Genomic DNA, 22,563 nt, shown 5'->3' on the forward strand with positions numbered 1-22,563 from the left:
CTTAAAATGTGCTCCTGGATTTTAAGAACAGATGTCTTTAAGGCGACCCCTGGATTTTACCTGGGTGTTTGAGGCAAGTCTCTCCTAGATTTATCCATAAATTTTACTCTCCTTGAAAAAAAGAACAGATATTTGATTAAATTCTGCCGGCGGCTGCTCTTGATACAGGGGTCTAGTTTTGCGCGATTTCTCAACTATGTTCGAACTCTCACTTAATCATAAATCCTAGCAAAGTTTTCGGGGCGTGCGAGACTGCAACAACAGCTGCGTATTGATATATTACATCCCCTTTTCTCACAGACCCACTGGGACTCCCCTTTCCCACTGGAAAATATGGTCAAAGTATCTTCCCCAGTGGAAAATCATACTTTAATTTTTATCCCCACTGAAAATAATCAAATAAACTAATCCTCAATGCAAACTATTTTGATATTTTCCCCATCCGCACTGAATTTTCTGACTTGAAAACAAGAAAATTTAAATCCCCAGCCAGTCATGAAAAATAAATATCAATTCCATCGAGTTTAAGTCTGTTATTTTTATCCCCATTGGTTGAAAAAATCCAACCGGGTCTGTGAGAAGGGGGTTTTATATTGCACATAATCCTATATTTAAAACTTTAAACTCATAAAAAGTTAGAAACACCTGAATTTCAAGATGACTCCATCTAAATTTAATCAAGCAGGTGTTTTAAAAAAGATGCTAGAGGTAATCAAACTATACAAAAAAGGTTTAATGTTCTGCAAATTAGTATATGCTTACACTTTTTTAATGAGAACAATTTTATAAGAACAATTAAGCTCAAAATCGCCAAAAAATAAGAACATTTTAAAAACAATGCTGAGCCTGAAATTACTCAATTTCAAGTAGTTTAAGAGTCAAAATTGTAAAAAATTTTACTGGTTCTTATAAAAAAAGTGTCATAGTTTGTCTACCAAATTTCAAACATGAAGGGAAATTACAGTGAAAAATTCAGAGAAAATGTATTTTGTATTGTAAAAGGATATAAAAGTTTTTTTTATTTTTCATAATATTTATAAAGCAATAATATAACAATTTTGATGATAGTAAAAATGTACACATTCGGTATGGTATGGTGATATAATAAAAGTTTTCTTAAAATTCTCGTTTTTAGTTGGATTGATAATAATAATAAATATATTAATTAGTATTTATAAGTAATGACAGAAATGATTCCAATTATATTACATTAATTCATAAAAGAGAACATATGCTCCGGCAGTGTTGACGCTTGAAGGTGTGGCAGGACTGACCCTGAAAATAGAAAGCAAAATTCGTTGGAAAGATCGAAATTAAAAACAAATAAGACCATGTTCAGACGTTGCGGTTTAGCATCGCCTTTGTAACGTGTTCTTTCTTTGACGTTTCTAATTTTTGATGTCCACACAGTGTTTCGGAACCGTATCATTTTCAACTGTAATGTCTGGACATAAGTTTCTGGTAAAGAACAATACCGAAGACTGGCTTTGATTTAGGAGAAACCTCGTGTTATGTTTTAACCTTATGTTTCAACCTTAAACACGACAAAGGGATTGAATCGATATTTTACCAGGGAGGAATTACGTCAAAATGCGTGTTTCTTTATACATTTTGACGTCAATCCTTTCTAGTTAAATCTGACCAATTTCCCTCACGCTTTAAGATTTGAAAGGATGTATAGCATCACGAGTTACTGAAGTTATATATTTCATTGCATGATGCCATTTCACAATCGTCAATGGTTGTTGCTTTAATGGTTATACTATACAACACTACGCTAAACAGTGGTATGAATATTTCATAAATGGCTACTGAAAAGCTAACATCGTTTTTACCGACATGGATATTTTTAAATCTCATACACCATTTTGTCGACTCAACGTTAATTGCGGTAGGAGAGGTTCTATTAAAACATATCAATTTAAAGTAACAACAAATTTCCAAGCATGAAACTAACACAGGAAGTATACTGTCGTTAAAAATGTATATTTTCAAATCTATGGAAATTATTGAGGTTAGATTTAAATGGAATACCGGTAATCACTGAGAAATTAGTGTAAAGGTTGTTATTGGACTTTTCCAGAAAAATTTGAATATGGGGGTGGAGGATATAACATCTTTCGGAAATTTACCCCCCGGACATTGTGACTTTTGATCCCCGGACAGCAGGTCTAACCCCCCGGACAAGGCAAATTTTGTAGATTTTTCACCACTCCCCGGCCACTATATCCTCCACCCCCTATGTACGGAAGTTAAGAGCCCATTCCTGTATTTTGTATGGTTCAAAAAAAAGTTTAAATGTTGTTACCTGGTGTCATTATAAAGGTTCCATTTACCACTGTCCGGATGTTTACAGTATGCAGTATAGTGTCCGCCTGCTGTTCCGCCGATGTGATTGGAAACACCAAATAATTGATACCTCCTACTCTCTTTAGCAACTAAAAATAACATGAAAATTGAAGAATTTTACAGCTGCGTGTTGCACAGCTCAGGAAATATTTCAGGCTGGCGTATATACTTTTGTTAAGCTTACGAAATTTGAAAATATGAGCCTTCATATATGCTTATAAGCGTTATGCCAGTAAAAACACAACATATTTTCACGACTTCGTCAAAGGTCCTTTACCCACCAAGCAAAAATTTAGCAAGAATATCAAAAGATATGTAAGGTCACTAACCTGTATATTGTTTGATGTCTAATTCCGTTGGGAAAATGACATGAGTTGATAACTTTGTCCGATAGCGTTGTCCGGCGAATCGTTTCAAATCTTTTGATTTGATGAAATATTTTGGAGTCAAAGAAAAAATCTTAAATCAAGTACTGAATATATAATGAGAGTAACTATTGGCTTAAACACGAAGAATTACGGGTCTTTAAAACAATCTAAATACTGCCATGAATGCAATTGGCGTCAAATTTTTACAGTTTTAGATATCTTTTTGGCACAGAATTTCATGCTCTAGCGATGGCATTAAACGTTTTTGTTCAATACTAATTTGAAAAATTGTTACTTTTTTACCCATATTTTCCATATGGGCCAAAAGAACTTTTGCCAGGCCTTAGCAGCGGAGAGCTATCGAAAAATTACTTTAAATTTATTCGACTTTCAGTATTATACCGTAACTTCGTGTAATGCCGACATACCTTGTCTAATTTCCTCATAGAAACTATCTGGTCTTTAAAATGTTTATAAACAAGACCTTCTGAGCAAGCTTTTTAAAAAATCCCTCCAAGTACTTTGCAGACCAGATAGTTGCTATGGCGGAATTAGACAAGGTATGTCGACATTACACGAAGCTACGATAGTTAGTAACCTATAGAGCGTGTAACGCCGTAAAGTTCATATTAATACTTAACTTCAATGCCAGTAGAAAACAATGAAATAATTGAAAAGGATACGAATAACCAGAACTTTCGGACATCGTTCGATTAAAAACTTTTTGGTGCACTTTCGGCGTTTCTTGCATTTTTCGCATGTCTGAAATCGAGAAAACAAAATCAATATAATCGAGGATTCTGGATCTTCCATTTCATGGAGATAAATCAAGTAATGTTTGACAGTGGAGCAAAATATCACTTGTCACATCTGACCAAAACAGCAAAACTTCATAACAGTTATATTTTTTGACTGCTCAAAGTTCAATGTCCGTTTTGTTAAACGTTATGTTTAAGCGTTTGTTTTTTGATAATTCAACACTATGGTTGGTAGAATCTAGAAAGCTCATTCATAAGATCCAAGTAGTAATATACCGGTTTTTCTGCACCGTCTAATATTTCTTCTTGAGTGAAAGTTTGAAAACATTCTGCAATATCTGCCACATCACCTCTTTTCTGAAAATGATAGAGAAATGAAATATAGATGAAATTTAGAGGTGTATCAAAGTAGAGAGCTTAAGGATATTGTCTAAATCTAGTTATATAATCGTAGACCGAAACATTTTTACCATGTAATTAAGTTTCAAAATCAATTAAAATTGAAGAATCGTAAGGATTTGCAAAAGGTACAGTGCAAATCTTTTTAAGCCGGTAGCATTAGAATTCAAAATCCTTTGCCGAAAAAGTAAGGTAATTTCTTATAATATCTTTTATATCGTATAACAAAAGAAATTAAATTACGCATTTTTTGGAAAAACAACCTGTAGAATGCAATTTTAAATGTCGAACTTCTACAAAATTCTGCGAATTTGTTGGAAAATGAAAGCAGTCCTTTTGAATAAGGCTTAAACTACAAGAATCCACTAAGAATCGTTTCCCGTGAAATTAGATTTTCGACAACTGTGAAAATTAGTTCCGGCAAAAAACTAGTTACTTTGAGACACTTACGATAGGAATGGGGAGAGACAAATCCCAGAACGGATCGAAAGTCACTGACGCATGACCACATTGTGAACATGTTAAGGTACTTCGTAGCTGACCAACAAACAAATCTGAAATAAAATGATTTGATTATTTTAGAAGACTATCGAAAATTAGGTTGATGGTACTCGCTGACGGTTTCGTGCTCCATTTTGTAGATTCTACTACTGTGCAGTTTTGGAGAATCTCCCATTCAGACTGGTCATACCCAAATGACAATACAAAACAAATTTATTGTTCATAACATCGAGCTACTGCGAAGAGACAAGGTGAAATTAAATGGATAAAACAAGAATCCTTTAAGACATGTCACTGTACTAGGAGGTTCTGGACATAAATTATGACATATTTTAGATTTTAAAGCGCTTGTCAAATCAAAAAGGGCAAACCTCAAAATTAGTGTCTGAGAAAACTAAGAAATTTTCTATTCATCATCATCATATTAACAATCCTTTTCCAATCATCCCTATTCCTCATAACTGTTCCAAGATCTTGTTTTGGTATGTCTGTCTGTTCAGCTAACCTTAAATCTCAGATTGACCCTTTTTTACATAGTGAGAAAGGTCCCATCTACATGAAAGAGGGCCAATCTTAAAATGTATGGTCAGCCAAATAGAAAAATATTTAGTTTTCTTGGACACTAATTTTGAAATTAGCCTTTTTGATCTGTCAACAACGATTGCGTTTTGCGAGGCACGTGGAGCCTAAAGATTTTTTTAAAATAGTTTCATATCAATGATAATATGTATTTCATACCTTGTATGAGGCTCGATTCACGTGACAAATATCGTTCCCAGACTACTCGAGCTTTCTCGTCGTCCCTAAGAATGAAAAAAAAATATGTCTAGAATGTTCCGGTTAACCAGCTTAGATTCGGATTCCAGCTTAGAATCAAGACGGTGATAACTGTTTGAGTTAATATTAGTTATGGCACTCAGCCTCTACAGGTTTCACTATAGACAGTGAAAGAATTAACTGTGGTCTAACTCCTTCATTTCCCGGCTCTGTCGACAGCGAAACCAGATGAATTCAATGGAAGTGGGAATCCGCTAAGGAGTGTGTAACAACCCACCTACCGAATCAACTACGTGTGAACGTCAAGAGAGGAAGGTGTCGAAGAACCTCATCTGCTGGGAACAATGAGTGATAAACTCTGGGCAGTAAATAAGTGCTTTGGAGTACCTTAGACATTCACTCCACTTTGACTATAGGCTGCGTGCATGCCCATTGGGGTAACGAAAAGTTGTATAAATTTACTTTACTTGTCACATCCAATCAAAGAAAAAAATGAACATTGAACAAAGGAAAAAAGAAGTCGTTGTATTGCTATGACACATAATCAAAAAAGAAAAAAGAATAGACGGGGGCAAGTTGGGATAGAAATATCGTAGACAATACGCATCCCCTATACCCCCTACATCGTATCAAAGGGGTGCGTGCAGCCTACTTTGACTGCAATCAAGGTCGTAATATTTGAGGAAAAAGGGAAATTCCCCAGGAAGTTTTAAAACCACAATCGATTTGTAAGTGCTCTAAAGTAGGTTCGAAGGGTAGAATTTTAACTCTGAGTTTTAACGCTAGACTTAACAATAACATATAGGACCTTAGGATCCAAAAGTTCAGAAATAGTCCAATAAGGCTCAGAATATAGCTTGGAAGTCTGCCAACCCCTCCCAAATTGAAAAGAATTCTCAATGTATTTCAACCATGATTGTAGCGCCGCTCAAAAGAAGCAATTACAGACGAGAAGAACTTTTTATATTTCCTTACCTCATATCATCTAAGTCGTCATAAGAATAAGTAGGTTTGGTTTTGACCACATTCAATTCATCGTGCACACCTTCTATCAGGTACCTCAAAAATTCTTGAGAGTCGTGTTGACTAAGGAAGAAATAAGAGAAAGATATGAAACGTCATTCATTTTCAGAGCAAATGACGGAACAGGGTTTTTTTGATTTACAAAATGAAATCAACCTTGAGGACCAAGCCCTAATTTAATCTAGCTTCCAATCACTACACTCCACTCCACTTTGTCCAGCTTCCTGCTTTTCGCCTATTTCGTTGTTTTTGGTTTGTGTGTTTTTTGTGGATGGTTTGTTTACATCCTGCTAGTCTTCTGTCCGTCTAGGTCCGAAATTATCTAACTCCTAAGTTCTGGCTCTTCTTAGTGGCCAGCTCGGCTATATCGGGAGGTCCGCAACTTTGGCTCTTTTGGAGGATGGACCGGTTCCGAACACCGGATAGGCCCCGCTTAGTAAGACCGGTCCTTCTCCACAGAGGGCAAGCGGACATCCCATTCTTCAATTTCAGTGAGATCTTATTACTGCTACTCTCTGTTTTTAAATGAAATTTTTAATCAAAAACGAAAATATAAATTTGTTTATTATATATAGCAGAGTAGAGGAACTTGTAAAATATATACCAACTGTTTTTTGGTGATAAAAGAGAATTAAAAAAAAAATAACCTACTAGGAAGTATCACAATGATGAACAAAAGGCTATGACTTTTGATAATCTTCTTAAATATGATTTACATACATTAAAAGTCTACAAGTTGGAAAACACAAGGATAGAAGGATTTACAAGATACGAAGAAAAATAAGGTACATACTGGTTCCCGACAAATTTTGGTGCAAGTTTTTGTACTTCTAATTTGACACTGCGCGGTGAAATATAACTAGGTTCACTTTTCGACCAAATATTATCCATAAATTCACCAAATGCTATAAGGCAAAAGAAAACAAATCTAAAGGGTGTATTTAAACGTATTTAATCTAAAGACTTTCGTATAAAGGCATAAAGTTTGAAGAACTTTCGTTTATTCTGCTTCGTCAGCGTAAGAGTACTTTCAAAATCGTAAAAAAGGTTAAAAGCAAATCTGAATTCATTATAGGTAGGATCCGTAGACAAACCCTAAAAAGAAACTTACCATTTCAACAAACTTTTGAGTAAAGAACAGTAAAGAGACTTACTGTATGCGAGTAAAAAGATGATAGATAGCATTTATAGATCCGGGAAAGATTCTTCTACCACTTACCATTAGTCAATCTACAAGCACCTTTGCAGTCCTTCTTGTATTTTCGATCACAAAAATATTCTCTCAATGTCCTATCTTTACTCAAACACTGCAAGATGGAGTTCATAAAGCACTAAAATGAAATTGAAGAGATCAGGTAATATGGTAGAATTTCTGGCAGGGTAAAATTCAAAGTTTATACCTTTTAAAATCATTAGTGTACACACCTATCATAGCAATCAAACACTGATCAGATCTTAGCTCACTTGAAAGCTTATTTGACAAAGAAATTACTTTAAAGTAAAATTATGTAAAAACAATACAAAATGATTGATATTTCACTTACTGTGTTTCCAAGATTTTCTAATCCACATACACCTAACTTGGAATTAGCTCGTCTCACGGACGTACAACTACTGATTCTTGAGCCCTAAAAACACAGAGATTATTAATAAGGTAATTATTTACATTAAAACACACAAACAAGCAGCGAATAATTTCACACTTTTTTTAACAATGACCTTTTAAAACAATTTCAATTATTAAAAAAACTGGAAAGAAAATAAAGAAAACATACCTTAGAATATTCAGGCATTAAGCTAGAAGCTACTTCAGCTGGTTCCTTCAATGAAATCTTTGAGAGGGACCTTTCAAGAGATGCTGTTGAGCCAATAGAATGTCGTCTTGAACGTATAATTCCAGGTAGGGGACTATCGTTGTTTGCCCTAACAGGACTCAGTACTGGAGTTCTTTTTATTACACCACGGTTTAAACTACTACTTCTAACTACTTTCTGCTTTGCTTTTTGCTCAGTTCCTTTAAGTATTGACTTTGGTTGAGTTGGCGATGTAACAGGTTGGGGTGGTAATCTGCGAGGAAAAGTAGCATTTATCCCATTAACAATGTTTGTGTTTAATTTGTCCAATTTTTCTCTACTTCGTCTCAATAAAAATTCCCCTTTCGACCGTGGACTCAAATCACCACCAAATATATCATAGTTTCTAGTTGCCCGATCAACATTTGTAGGCTTTTGGGTTCTACTAATATTTGAAACGGATTTCGATTTTTCACGATCAAGCCTTTTGAAGGCAGAACTATAAGTTGTAGTAAACCTTGATCCATTAGATTTTGAACCATTACCCAGGTTAATGCTGTGATCAGCTTTCAATGGTTTGCGAGTTGAGCTTTGTTTGTTACTATTGTCAATAAAAGCTTTACTTAAACCAGTATGGTATGTATGTCTTTTATCTAGCTGCCCAGGTCTATGATTTGTCAATAATCCAAGTCTTGAACTTGGCCCCCATTTGTTATCCATGGCAGTCATACTGCAACATCAAGTAATCCAAATTCATTTAAAATATTAAAAAAGAATTACCTTATTAAAAACTAAGTCTTTCAAATAGAACATTATTTACAACCTCAAAATCACAAAATACATAGAAACTCGATATTGACAAAATCAAAATTCATCTAAATACAATAATTATAAGATTCTTTAAAATAATAATTATTCTTTTTTCTAAAATAATGTTGGCAGTACCAATGTCAGGAGCAATTTTGAAGGTTTTGTCTTTAGTTATTTCTGTTTTTCTTTCTAAATAAAAATAAATATTATACACCAGGTTACTCATTCGCTGAGTTAGCGGTGACCAAATTGAACCCACAACCCTTGGATTGTAAAACGAAATGCTCTACCGACTGACCTACCCGGACACATCTTATTGGCTACATCTCAAAACTATGATGTAATCGAACTAGACTAACTAATCAGTTCTCAGAAAGTAATTTGATTGTTGAGTGGACTGTTGATAGTTAATTGTACCAATGATAAGGATGATAGAAAAGACCAATAATTCTTAAAAACATTGAAGAAATTCAGTGGTATGGGGTGTTCAAGGTCGTCAATTATACACTAATTAAGAGAGACTGAGTTCCATATCCACAAAATACTGGTACTTGAGCCTATTTGACCCATGATACTATTGCATAGAACATATAGAATGTCCCAATTAACCTTCTGTTAATTAAATATATAACATACAGAAGATAGAATTGAATAGAATTTAATTATCTACCGGATGTCCCAGAAAAATCTGTCTTTTGAAGTGAATTTTCTTGAGTTCTATGAACTGTTTTTAAAGAATCAATTCTTTTGCATTGGAGGAAGAGGAAGAGGAAGGATAGAATTAAATTTTAAAGGGTCATTTTACAAATTTGGTCTATTAGATACTAAATGCTAAAACATTACTTTCAAAAAAAGTTAGAAAAAGGTGAAGAACGGTAGAAAAAAAGATCTTTTAAAAATCATCATAAAGAAAGCACTACTTTGCTCAACTTATTGACAATCAAAGTTATTTCATGTAGTCCTTTGTAAGGTGTCTTTATATTAATCCCTTTCATTTCCTTTGTCTAATTTAACAAGCTCCCATGGGTTTCATCAAGCAACATGATGCTTTTTTCAAAAAACCAAAAACACCAAAAACCACAATGGGGTGGTACCTAAACAGATGTTTCTGCTTATAATCATTAACATTTTGCATAGTCGTTTGAGGGAAAATGCGACAGTATTTTGAATAACAAATTACTCCAGCTACTAAAACAGGATATATTATCTTGTATATATAGTGAAGATATGTACTGTCATTTTAGAAAAAGAAAAGTATTGATATATAAATAACTCAAACTGATAAAAACGAAAAAAAGTTAAGAATATTTTTGTTAATTATGTATATTTACGATTTTTTTGGTATTTTAATTTTTTAATCATTCCGAAACAGAGGGTAATTTAGCAAAAAGTTAAAGGGAATTTAAATAGTGGTATGTGAAAGAAAAACCTAATCCAAATGAAGATAGATATATAGTAACTTGGTCTAATGTCAACATCCCTTATCTAATTCTGACACCCTTTTTTAAAGCTGAAAATAATAGAAAGTTTGAAACTATTTTTTTATTTTTCTCTAAGGGCAGCCTTCCATCCAGGAGGTAGGTGTATACTGACTTACAGTACCTATAGGCAACAGTTGTGTTGTAAAAGACAAACCAACACATGAAATTATCATTAGAAAAAATTATGCTGAAAATCTGATTTGAAAAATTATTTGGTTTTCTGCAAAAAAGCCCCCTAACTATATGGGGGATGAGCAGCTTGTTGCTAAGATGTAGAAAAAATGGTTGCCTTGAATTCAAAAAATAACCATTTATTACAACAACTGAAGTAAAATTGGGCCTTACAGTACTCAAAATTCTGTAATTATCTAAAGCTAAAGAGATTTTTTGCTTGAAAGTCTTGAAATACACAATCTGAAAAATTGTGGATTTTTTCTTTTTAACTTAACATTGGGTTTTTTCAGAAAAGATTCGATATAGAGGGTGGATGACAGGAAAGCATTCAGAAACCCAGTCAATTGTTAAAAGTTCTACGAAAATTCCACTCAATATTTCATTCAATTGGCCAAAAATTGATTTTGTATTGGAATGGGCCATTCCAGAATTTGTCTGTACCAGGGGGACAGACGACACAGGATTTCCAAGGGCAAAAGTTTTCACCAAAATTCAAAATTTCCAAGGCGAGAGAAGAAAATGTATGAATTTCCAAGGCAATTGAATTTAAAACGGTAAAAAAGAGTCGAATTTCCGACACAAAATGATCCGATGCAAAAGCACATGGATTTTAATTAGAATTTCCGACCACCACTGGCAGTTAGTCACACTAGGAAATCAAGCTTTCAGAAAAAACAACATCAGTCATCTACAGGATGTATTTGCAACAACAAGGATGAGAGTTACCTGAATCAAGTTCGCAAGACAAATAAAAAGAAACACCATAACTCCAAATTTGAGTCAAAGGCAAAACCATGGGGAACCTGGTGGAGCCGTATTTTTAGATACAAACAAATGAGAAAAATAAAAGGACAAGATAAAGAAGACAAAAACGGTGAACACTGTAAAATCCGTGAAACCCTGTGTTTTAAAATACCAGTGCTACCCGCTTGTTTCAAGTGGCCGTAACGGAACTTGTTGGGAAACTGGTTGGTTTTTTGTCACTGTGGAAAGTTTGTCACATCTTCTCATTCTGACAAAGAAGGATTGATATTCACAGCATTTGACCTAGGATCAGCTACACATGACAAGAGAACACCTGGGTTCCCATGTGTAGCTGAGCAGGTACCGATCCTTTATTTTATCGATTGTTTCACTTCTCAAGACACTTCAATCTTTCATTGAAAGGAAGTACCTTTTTCTTATTACTTTACTGTTTTGGTTCTCCTGCACTCGCACCATGACGGAGAACACCCCTGAAAGTGTTAGCGAAACAGAAAAGCTATCTCAAGTTGAAGAAAATCAGTCAGAAATAGAAGACTTAATTGCTGAATTATGTCTGAATACTTCATCTAAAGCAGTGAAATCTTGTGTGCGAAAGTATCAATTTGGCAAAAGTGTAGCACAGATTGAAAAGGACATATACAAAGAGAAGGTTGAATTGCTGAAAGAGACTGCAGAATTTTTAAAAATACAGCATTTCGAGGATAAAACAAAGAAGGCGTTATCACACCTGATAACCTGTAAAATCCAAAACCTTCTTCCAGACAATTGTTCAGTTTGCAAAAGAAGGTATCGTATCAGCCTTCATGACTGTCCGATTCTCGAATGTGCCATTTGTGGCCAAGGGGTCCACAAACCTTGTTGGTTAAATCTTGCATCAATTGCTACAAATGATTTCAACCAACCTGTAGATGCGGATGTCTTCAAAACCTTGGTCAACCCTCTAAATCTACCAGGAATGTTTTACATTTGCGATCCCTGTAAAGTTACTACCATTCCAAGTGATGAAGAAGGGAATAGTAAGCGTAAAAAACGTACAAAAAGTACATCCCAAACTCAGAACAACCATCATCCAATAAATACTGAAGCTCAGGATACAACCCTTACAGTCACAACCGATTCAACAACTGATGTTGATGTTGTCGACATTGACCAGTCATCTGATTATAATTTCTCTGCTGGTAAACAAAGTGAAGATGACGAAACCAACAAAACAAGAAGAGGCGAAATCAAAGATAATGAAAAGAAATCCCAAATCTGCAAATTTTTACAAAAGTGGAACATGCAAGCATGGCCTAAAAGGAAAGGAATGCAACTACACTCACCCTAAAATGTGTCGCAAGTTCACACAACATGGAACAAGGCAACCAAGAGGATGTAACCTTGGAACTAAATGCAAGGACTTTCATCCAAAAATGTGTTTAGATTCCCTTCGGAAAGGAGAATGCTTTTCAGAATCCTGTCGTTTTGCTCATGTAAAAGGAACAAAAAGACAACCTCCAACTGTGAAAAGTAGTGTAGCGCACAATAACAAACAATCAAACAATAACAAACAAGAGCCTGGTCATTTTTTAGATATGATTCGTCTGTTGAAGGAAGAAATTCTGGAAACACTGGGACAGAAAATCCAAGACATTCAATTTCAAGTACAAAACCTACAACAGACTCATCAATTACCTCAACAACAGACTCACCAAATACCTCCACAACAGGCTCACCAAATACCTCCACAACAGACTCATCTGATACCCCCACAAGGACTACCACTCAGACCACCATTCCAAATCCCTCAACTACCATTCAACCCAATGCAAACATTCCAGTAGTGAATAGCTTTGCATTTTTTAACATACAAGGGCTTTGTCCACAAACAGTACCCAGCAAAGTTCCCTTTATTAAAGATAATGTTTGTAATGAAAACCAACTTTTTGTTGGATTGTCAGAAACTTGGTTATATAACCATAAAGACGCAGAACTTAAAGTAGAAGGTTTCACTCCCTTCCGATGTGATTCAACAAGAAAGAAGAAATCTAGAGGCAGATTTACTGGTGGAGTTTGTTTTTATGTCAGGGATGATATTGCAGCTTCATGCGAAAAAATCTATTCTCACTTCTCGCCCAGTGTACAACTTCTTTGCCTATACTCAAGCATCGAAAATCTGGCTATCCTGGTAGTCTACCGACAACCTGACGACAAAGCAAATGGTAATCCTTCAACCGCAAATGATTTTATCATTCCTATCAATGGTGTAAAAAATGCACTTTCAAAGTTAGAAACCGTACCAAATATCATTTTTGGAGGTGATTTCAACCTTCCAAAAGCAACTTGGCCTGAGGGCCTTCCAAAATCAGGATGTACTATCAACGACCGTCTTATTCTAAACTCTTTGAATCAGTTTTGCAACGAATTCTTCATGTCACAATATATCGATTTGCCAACACACAAGGACAGAAATACATTAGACCTTGTTTTCACTAACAACGAACAAATAATACACAGCTACACAACAGTACCTGTATTGCAAAGCACATCACATCACGAAATTGTACTAGTATCAACAACTCTGAAAGTTCAAAACTCCTTTCTGGACGACGATCAACAAGAGCCACGCACAAAATTCAACACACTGAATTATTTTGCTGATGACATTGATTGGGAAACTATTAAAGATGATCTCAAATATGTCAACTGGCCAAGTGAGTTCGATACTGAAGACCCAGATGTTATTTTGGAAACCTTCAACAACATATGCTACAGAATATGCGAAAGCAGAGTTCCCGTGAAGGCCAAGACCACATCAAAAACGAAATCAAAAGCTGAGAGATACCGTACCTCTCTTACAAAAAGAAGAAGAAAAATTACAAAAAAACTTTTACACACCAACTCCAAATCCAAGAAAGACAAGATAAAAGATGAACTTTTACAAATTGAGAAAAAACTTCAAAAATCTTTTAATGAGTCAAAGCGTCACGTGGAAAGCAAAGTGATTGACTCAATTAAAAAGAATTCAAAATATTTCTTTACCTATGCAAAAAAGAAATCGAAAATTCGGTCTAATATCGGACCCCTATTGAATTGCAATGAAGAACTTACACAAAGAAGCAAAGAAATGGCTGATCTCTTAGCCGACCAATATGCTAAAAGCCATAAGCAAAAAGCTCGTACCCATGTCTATTTTTAGCTGTTAAAGCATAATAATTTGAGTTGAGTTCTTTTTCAGGACATGAAACTTGCATATTCAAAATCTACTCAAAATTCCGCTTCCACTGATATATAACATGATAGGGTTATTTTCAAGTTAATATTCCAGTTTTTTTGGATTTCGGCCTAAAAATGACCCATTTTTGGCCAAAAAAGTGATGAAACGCTAAAAATCATAAATGAGAAATAGGTAATTATTTTCCTGAATTTGTAAGAAATATTATAATTTTAATGTAAAATTGTCAGAAATTCATACTAGAATGAGAAAAATAAACTTAGAAAGTTAAAACATGAGCTAAATCCTAAAAAAAAACCGGGTTTTTCCAAAATTAGCCTACGAAACATTTTGATCAAAAATGAGAAAATCCACCTTGCAGAACCTCTAGTTCATTGTAATTCTGCATTTTGACTCCATTTTTTGCATATTCTGATATACTCTGCCTATTTGAAGAATTTTCAAACAAAGAAATCTCAATTCAAGTACACTTGACGAAAAGATAGGGGAATTTTGACATAGGCCCAAATTTTCCGTCACGGCGTGACAAAAACTAAAAAGGGCTACAGAAAATCTTGTGGGTTGATTTTTGAATTTCTATTTTAGGTTTCTGATTAACACTATATGGTTGAGGAGAAAATTGAGACCTGATTCCACTCTCATAGATTTTTACAGGCTATTGAAAATTTTCCGTCACGGCGTGACAAAAACTCTGACCTAGTACTAGTCAGTGAAAAATTGGATTTGAAAGCCTCAAATCATAGTTTAACCAGTCCAAGTCCTATAGAAAGTTGACTCAGCTTGCAAAAGAGGCCTTTTGGTTAGTTTTTTGAATCTATACCTGAAAAAAAACCCTGTAATAAGGACATCATTCCAAAGCAGTTTTTTCAGTACCGTAGCGGCAGGCTCAGATTTAGCCTATGTTGATTTTTCGGGAACATATGCATGTTATATATCAAATTGTCGTAAATTTTATGTAGATTTCAAAAATGGTTAAAAGTAGGGGTTAAAAATGAAGTCAATGAGAAGAAAATGCAAAACTTGATGATTTTTTCTCCTATTTTGGCCTGCGATTTTACAAAAACCTAAAAAATGCGATAAAAAATTTCTAAAGCGAGGTTAAGCTCTATTTTTTTTTGCTTTTTGCTACAAAATACCATAGCTTCCCATAAAAATAGGTTTTAGAGAGATTTGAAGACCTTCATTTTTTGACATTTTTAAAATTTTTGGGTACGAGCTTTTTGCTTATAGCTTAAAGTGTTCAGTAAACCAAAGCAACCACAACCACAACCTAACCAAGACAAAACAAACGTCAAGATTGATGAGATTAACATAACAGAAGACTCCATCGTTAAAGCAATAAATGAGCTGTCTCCATCATCTTCTGCAGGACCTGATGGATTTCCAGCTATGTTTCTCAAAAAATGCAAAGATGAGTTATCCGTTCCACTGTGTTTACTCTGGAAGAAAAGCCTAGAAATAGGTCTTGTTCCAACTGAACTGAAAAAATGCACCATAACACCAATTCACAAAGGAGGAAGCAGATCTCTGGCTGCCAACTACAGACCTGTTGCACTCACCTCGCATGTGATAAAAATTTTCGAGAAAATATTGAGAAATCATATTGTAAATCACATGAACAACAATGACCTTTTCAATCCAAACCAACATGGTTTCAGAAGTGGGAGATCCTGCCTTAGTCAGCTTCTTGAGCAACACGACCTCATTCTTGACATATTAGATGAGGGTATGAATGCAGATGTTGTTTACCTTGATTTCTCAAAGGCTTTCGACAAAGTCGATCATGCAGTTGTACTTGGGAAATTAAAGCAATTGGGTATATCCGGACCAATCCACAGATGGATTGAATCATTCCTTACTGAAAGATATCAAACAGTAATAGTAAATGGTGTCAAGTCCAAAGCCCAGAAAGTAATTTCAGGAGTCCCTCAAGGCAGTGTATTGGGACCTCTTATATTTCTAATATTGATTGGTGACATTGATGAAAAAGTACTGTACTGTATATTGAAATCATTTGCTGATGATACACGTGCCACCAAATCAATCAAAAACACAAAGGATGTTGAAATTCTTCAAAAAGAACTAGAAAAAGTCTATGACTGGACTGAAGAAAACAACATGAAACTAAATGACACAAAGTTTGAACTTCTACGCTATGGTCCAGATGAAGAAATAAAAAACCAAACTCACTACAAATCCCCTTCAGGAGAAAATATCGAAAGGAAGAAGAAATTTGTGAAGGACCTGGGAGTACTAATGTCAGATGATGCTGTCTTTACACATCAAATAAATTCAGTCATTGAGAAAGCAAAAAACTTGATTTCCTGGATTCTGCGGACTTTCTCTTCGCGTTTACCCCAACTAATGCTTACTCTTTACAAATCATTGGTTATTCCAGTCATTGAATATTGCTCAGTCCTATGGAGTCCAAGTGCTGTCAGTTCTACCCAAAGAATAGAAGAAATCCAAAAATCATTTCTCAAAAGAATAACTGGCACTCCAAAAAACTATTGGGATTGTCTGAAAAAGCTAAAACTTTACTCACTTCAAAGAAGAAGGGAGAGATATCGGATCCTGTATACATGGAAAATAGCTGAAAATCCGGCTAGTTCGAAACGCAGGTCACAGGTCAACAGGTCACAGGTCACAGGTCACAGGTCAACAAAGTGCAGACCGGAAAAAAGATAATAAGATCATAACATATACATAACATAACATCAATACATAACGCATTAAATTACAAAAAAGTAATACATGTTATTTAGATATTATAAAATGACAATTGAATAAAATAACAACCTAGTGACACTTACTTACAAAAATAATGACAAAATCATAAAATATGATGCCTAACAAGACAAAAGCACGAAAAATATTTATTATACAAAATGTGATGTGGATGGTGTGAATGGATAAAAAATGGCACCAAACAGAAGCTTGCAAGGTCCCTAAGAGAGTGGTTTTAGAAGGATGGAACTAATTAATTATTCAGTTATTATTTAATGACTTAATGACAACTTTTGACAAAAATGTTGACAGAATCACAAAATATCATGTCTTACAAGAGAAAAACACCAAAAATATTTAGCATACCGAATGTGATGATAACAATATGGCTGGATATAAAATTACACCAATCAGAAGCTCGTGAATTCTCTGAGAAAGTAGTTTTAGAGCGATGAGTTTTATTATATGTAACCATCATATAACATTACAAACATTACAATATGTAATATACCTGTTATACGTATAATATGGTTTTAAATCTTCTGGTCTGCATTATACACGGCGCAAACTGCGAAAGATCCATAAAAGCACATGGTTAAATTTTGATGTTTGAAATGGTTTTATATGGATGAAATTGCTTGAGAATTATGTTTTTGATAATTCTTTGTGTTTTCCAAACATTTTCCTCTGCAATGACATTGATTAGAGTCAACCTGTCATCACTGACCTGTGACCTGTGACCTGTTGACCTGTGACCTGTGACCTGCGTTTCGAACTAGCCGCTGAAAATCTGGTTCCAAACATCAACAATAAATTTCAATTCAAGGAACTCCCAAGATTGGGAAGGATGTGTGTTCGCACCCATAGTTCAAAACTACATGATAGCACGCTTGTTGTGCAAGGTGCTAAATTATTCAATTCAATGCCCAAGAGTATTAGAGATATGAAGAATGTTACAGTCGAAAAGTTCAAAAACTCTCTAGACAGACACCTCAGTTCGATCCCAGACGAGCCACAGATTCATGGTTACACAGGGTGCAGGAGAGCCGACTCTAACTCCATTCTTGACATGAAAACTGTTTAGCTGCTGACATCCTTCCTTATTCAGGTTTGATGGATGCAGCATTGTGGTGTGAAGCAGAAAGTTTCTTGCCAGAGCATGAAGCTCGAAGACAACCAAAAGTAACCAAAAGTAAGTAAGTGACAATTAATTAAAACTTGAAAGTTTGAAACAAAATAAAACGTGCAACAGCCAAAATTAACCAACCAAAATTTGTCATTCAATTCCCGAGACAGCGCTTTGACTTTTAAAGGCCTTGTTTAAAACAATTTTGCACATGCAAATGGGTCAGTGTTTGAGGTCCGGCAAAATTTCCAGGAAATAGCCTATCCGGCAGTACGCGGCTCTAGGTGGATTCCGTCTCCCCCATAGATCTTTTTCTTGGGAAGTTGATCTTCAAATTAGTTCTCAAGGTTGGCTTGGCTCAAATTTTAGACAATTCCTCATAGTTTTTGAGAATGTTAATTTCATTAAAAAGCACCGGGTTATTTCTTCATGAATCCCTTTCGAAGTTTTGCAGCGCATTTTTTGGCTTGAGAGTCAGGTAAACGATATAGCGCTTTTGCAGCATTAATCTTTGATACACATTTTGGCGGGACACTAGTGTGACTAATTGACTGGAAAAAAGATTATTTCCAAGCTAAAAAAAAATTTAAAATGTATGTCGTCCGACGGGGTTGCGAAAATGTTCTGGAATGAACCAATTCCAGGAGTTTCAATACACCGTTTAACAGTTTCGCCATCTTCACCGTAGAGGCGGTAGGTAAAAATGCTCACTTTAGTACTGTGGAAGGTTAGAGAAATGTAAGCATTGCCATTTTTTTTCTTTCCTTTAATAAAGAGAATTTTTTAGATATTTGAACATGATATTAATGACAATTCTATGTATCTCTCCTGAAAATTTCACAAAAATTCATCTAGAGGAAAAGAAGTTATGATTAAAAGGAGTTCTTTACCTACCATTTCTCTGCTAGGTTTCCTTATGAGAACTGGATGTTTACCTACCATTTTTTAGGGGGGAGAGTGAAGTTTCCCGTGGCTGCCAAAATCAAAACAATGGCAAATTGTTCATACGCGTGCGCAGTCGACACTGTTAAACGGTGTATTGCTTTATTGTACTTCAGGGGACGTCAATAGACCTTTTTTCAAAGAGGACTTCCTGTTGAATAATTATGTAGTCCAGCCATAAAAACATAACCTGAGATCAGATTGTGAATGTTTTCTGCACACCACGCTGAAGCTCTAAAGGGATGTGTGAAAACAAACAATCTGACGAATATGCAATCTCGAAATCGTAAGGACCGCGTTCGTCTAAAAGGACTGGGAATGACAACAAAGTTGCGCGATTGTGTTTATGAATAGGGCGCCGTATTAGTTTTTATTTTTCCGGCGCACAACAAGATTCTTGTTGTAGAATTTTCCGCGGGAGGACTATTTTCCTCAGATGTATAATTTTCAAGTGCCTTTAGAGGTTTACCGTGCGCGTAAGAAAATTATGAACATCTGTTATCAGGTTATAAAAACAATGATAGAGCCATGCATAATTACTGTATCATGCATATTGTAATAATTATGCGTGGTTTTATCATTGTTTTTCTGCTGGACTACATAATTATTCAACAGGATGGCCTCTTTGAAAAAAGGTCTATCAAGAGTTTGATTGATTCGACAATCGAATTGTTCGATTGACATCCCCTGGTGTATTTCAAAAAACATTTTAACTTGGCTGGAAATCCACTGTCGTCGAAGCCACCCCCTGTAACGAACTTTAACTTGAAGAGCCCATTCAATGCAGCACAAAATAAGAGTCAGATCACTCGATCACTCAAAGATGCCAAGAAGGAGGGAGCTTTTGTCATTTGATTCACAGTCCAATTCTCAAACAGTTCGTAATAATATGTGGCCTTGGAAGTTTTGCATAAATTTGATTGAAAGTGAGATGTTTTGATTGTAGCTTTTTAAAGTTGATATTGTTCTATTATAAACTAAGAGAAGGTGTCTTTTAATCTTAAACATGCAGACAACATGCGTACATATTTGATATTATGAAACGACACACACACTGTTGAAAAAAAAGGAGACAAGATTCGTGTTTTGAAAATAAACTGCAATTACTTTAAAATATCTGCATATTCTGCATCATGAAAGTTGCTCTTCCATTGATCTTGTATTAAGTTGAACAGAAGGATGAATAACATTTGATCTGTTGCTTATTTTTAGCCTAAAAAGAAGAAAAATTGCTCCACCAGTTCAAAACAAACAGCCATCTTGGATTTTTGTCTCCAATGACACCACCATAAGCTATTTTTTAAGACCCCGTCTACACCACAAGTAAGGTAACTCAATGGCGATTATGCATGGCGTTGATTTTATGGGCGGAAGGCGTTAATTAGCCTCCGTCTCGGAAGAGGACTGGGCCCGAATTTGCGGACGTTTTCACAGTTTCACTTTCGTTTTCGGCTATACGACAGCGTTTTCAAGCAGAAAGCAGAGGAAATCTTTGAAATTATGGCAGGGAATGCTAACCTATTTTTCCAGTGTTTCTCAAGATTGGAGCAAGATTATTGTTCTAGAAAGTTCATAAAGGCCTAATAGTTTCAGATTAGTATGATTTCATCAGAAAAAACATTTACACCAAAGCTCCTTATTGATATGTGAAGGCTACCAAAAATAGCAATGTCCTCCATCAGAACAACTTTAACATATAAGGGACAAGGACAGTCAAGAAGTCTACTTTGTTGAAAATTTGCACGAAATACTTAGAGAAAATGGTACTATGGAAGCCCATTCTATACTCCTAAATGATAGTTGAAAGATCAGCAGTTGAGAGGGTTGATTAAAATAGAACTCAAAGCACACAATAAAGTATACATATATATTTGTCCAGAAAGAACTGGCATGTTGTTTGCTTTGTTTTGGTGTTTAAAAATATGTAGGTACTTATCAGTCCTAAAAAAATACAAATTCGAATATAATGAGGGCAATGAGTCTGGTTAAATGTTACTATATTTACAAGAAAGGATTACTGAAAAAAATACTACTGTATGTATACTGATGAACTAAACTCAAAAACTAAAACTTTACCATAAATTTACATTACGACAATTTAAAAATCTATCTTTAATAGCAACAGAGAAAAAAACATGGCTCAAAGTTTTAAAAACAGAGCTAGTCAGAGCTTCAATTCAGTAGGTATAGAGCTTTCAAAATTTGAAAACAGACACTGCATTGGTTACTACAAGACATACTATCCACACGGTTTTTTCGATTCATGAAAAAAATAAAGTATTTATCAAAAAAAGGTTCTCTTTTTTTTTGGTAATCAATTCCAACAAACAACAATCAATATAACAGTTTTTTGAAAACCATCCCACAGTGTAAACATTATCAACCAACTAAACCCACACCGCCAAAATTGTAAAAATAAGTCAATATAATTTCTATCAACAATTTCTCGTAAAATGTTTTTTTCCAACATTCTGATACCAATCATAGCTGGAGGCATCATGTGTAGAGTGACTGTGTGGCATTTCATTGCTTTTAATGATCAGGATACCAAACATCAACCAAACAAAACTGACGCCAAGCCAAATCTGTCGATTAAAAATTTCCATGAAAATTATAATAGACCTTTTTTCAAAGAGGACGTCCTGTTGAATAATTATGTAGTCCAGCCATAAAAACAATGATAGAGCCATGCATAATTACTGTATCATGCATATTGTAATAATTATGCATGGTTTTATCATTGTTTTTCTGCTGGACTACATAATTATTCAACAGGGTGGCCTCTCTTTGAAAAAAGGTCTATTGAAACTTATCTCGTAAAATGCTTTTTTCAACATTCTGGAGGTGTTCAAAGTTAGAGGTATCATATGTAGAGCCAAGCAATACATGAACAGTCATTTGCTATCCCATTTGCCATGAGATATATGAGTCAACAAATCAAACAAAAACCAACAAATCATGTCTCTTCACTTTCATGTCACATCGTGTTTATATGGGGTATCAGAAAGTCAATCCACAAGAAGAGCCATCTTCCTTTATTATGGAGTGTTCCAAAACTATTGGTAGGTTGTTTGGAAGTAAAGAAACCCACACAGTTTCCTTTATTTTGAAGATTTAACTTGAAAACAAACTGCATCTTTCCAGCAGAAACTCATGTTTCAACCTGCTACATAACATTGGTCAGTCGGGTCTGCTACTAACATGTAATAGTTTTATTATAGCCGAGCTTGAGAATCCGTAGGCAGAACTTGTAACATGTATTATGTGTATAATTATGTCAGTCGACTTGATTCATGATACATTACTTACATTTCACTGGATGCATTTTCGCTGTGAAATTATCCGCAAAATTTTCT

At 34.9% G+C, this 22,563-nt stretch overlaps 1 protein-coding gene across 2 annotated transcripts; it reads right to left on the minus strand.

The window, feature by feature from the left end:
- Nucleotides 1-986: 986 nt before the first annotated feature.
- Nucleotides 987-20,489, minus strand: LOC136802437 (ubiquitin carboxyl-terminal hydrolase 2-like). Of its 2 annotated transcripts, XM_067059169.1 has the most exons (13): nucleotides 20,315-20,489; nucleotides 7,951-8,242; nucleotides 7,720-7,803; nucleotides 7,395-7,506; nucleotides 6,969-7,080; nucleotides 6,128-6,238; nucleotides 5,114-5,178; nucleotides 4,325-4,428; nucleotides 3,752-3,832; nucleotides 3,401-3,479; nucleotides 2,679-2,768; nucleotides 2,309-2,438; nucleotides 987-1,275 (listed from the first exon to the last, which is right to left on the minus strand). In XM_067059169.1, the coding sequence occupies exons 1-13, from the start codon at nucleotides 20,395-20,397 to the stop codon at nucleotides 1,206-1,208; spliced, it is 1,413 nt and encodes a 470-aa protein (XP_066915270.1). In that variant the 5' UTR covers nucleotides 20,398-20,489; the 3' UTR covers nucleotides 987-1,205. The 2 variants fall into 2 exon arrangements, with proteins under 2 accessions (XP_066915270.1, XP_066915269.1); XM_067059168.1 differs by lacking the exon at nucleotides 20,315-20,489 and having other exon boundaries at nucleotides 7,951-8,967.
- Nucleotides 20,490-22,563: the final 2,074 nt, after the last annotated feature.

The sequence above is a fragment of the Clytia hemisphaerica genome, unplaced genomic scaffold (assembly GCF_902728285.1).
Source record: "Clytia hemisphaerica strain Z4C2 unplaced genomic scaffold, Clytia hemisphaerica genome assembly, whole genome shotgun sequence".
Taxonomy (NCBI): Eukaryota; Metazoa; Cnidaria; class Hydrozoa; order Leptothecata; family Clytiidae; genus Clytia; species Clytia hemisphaerica.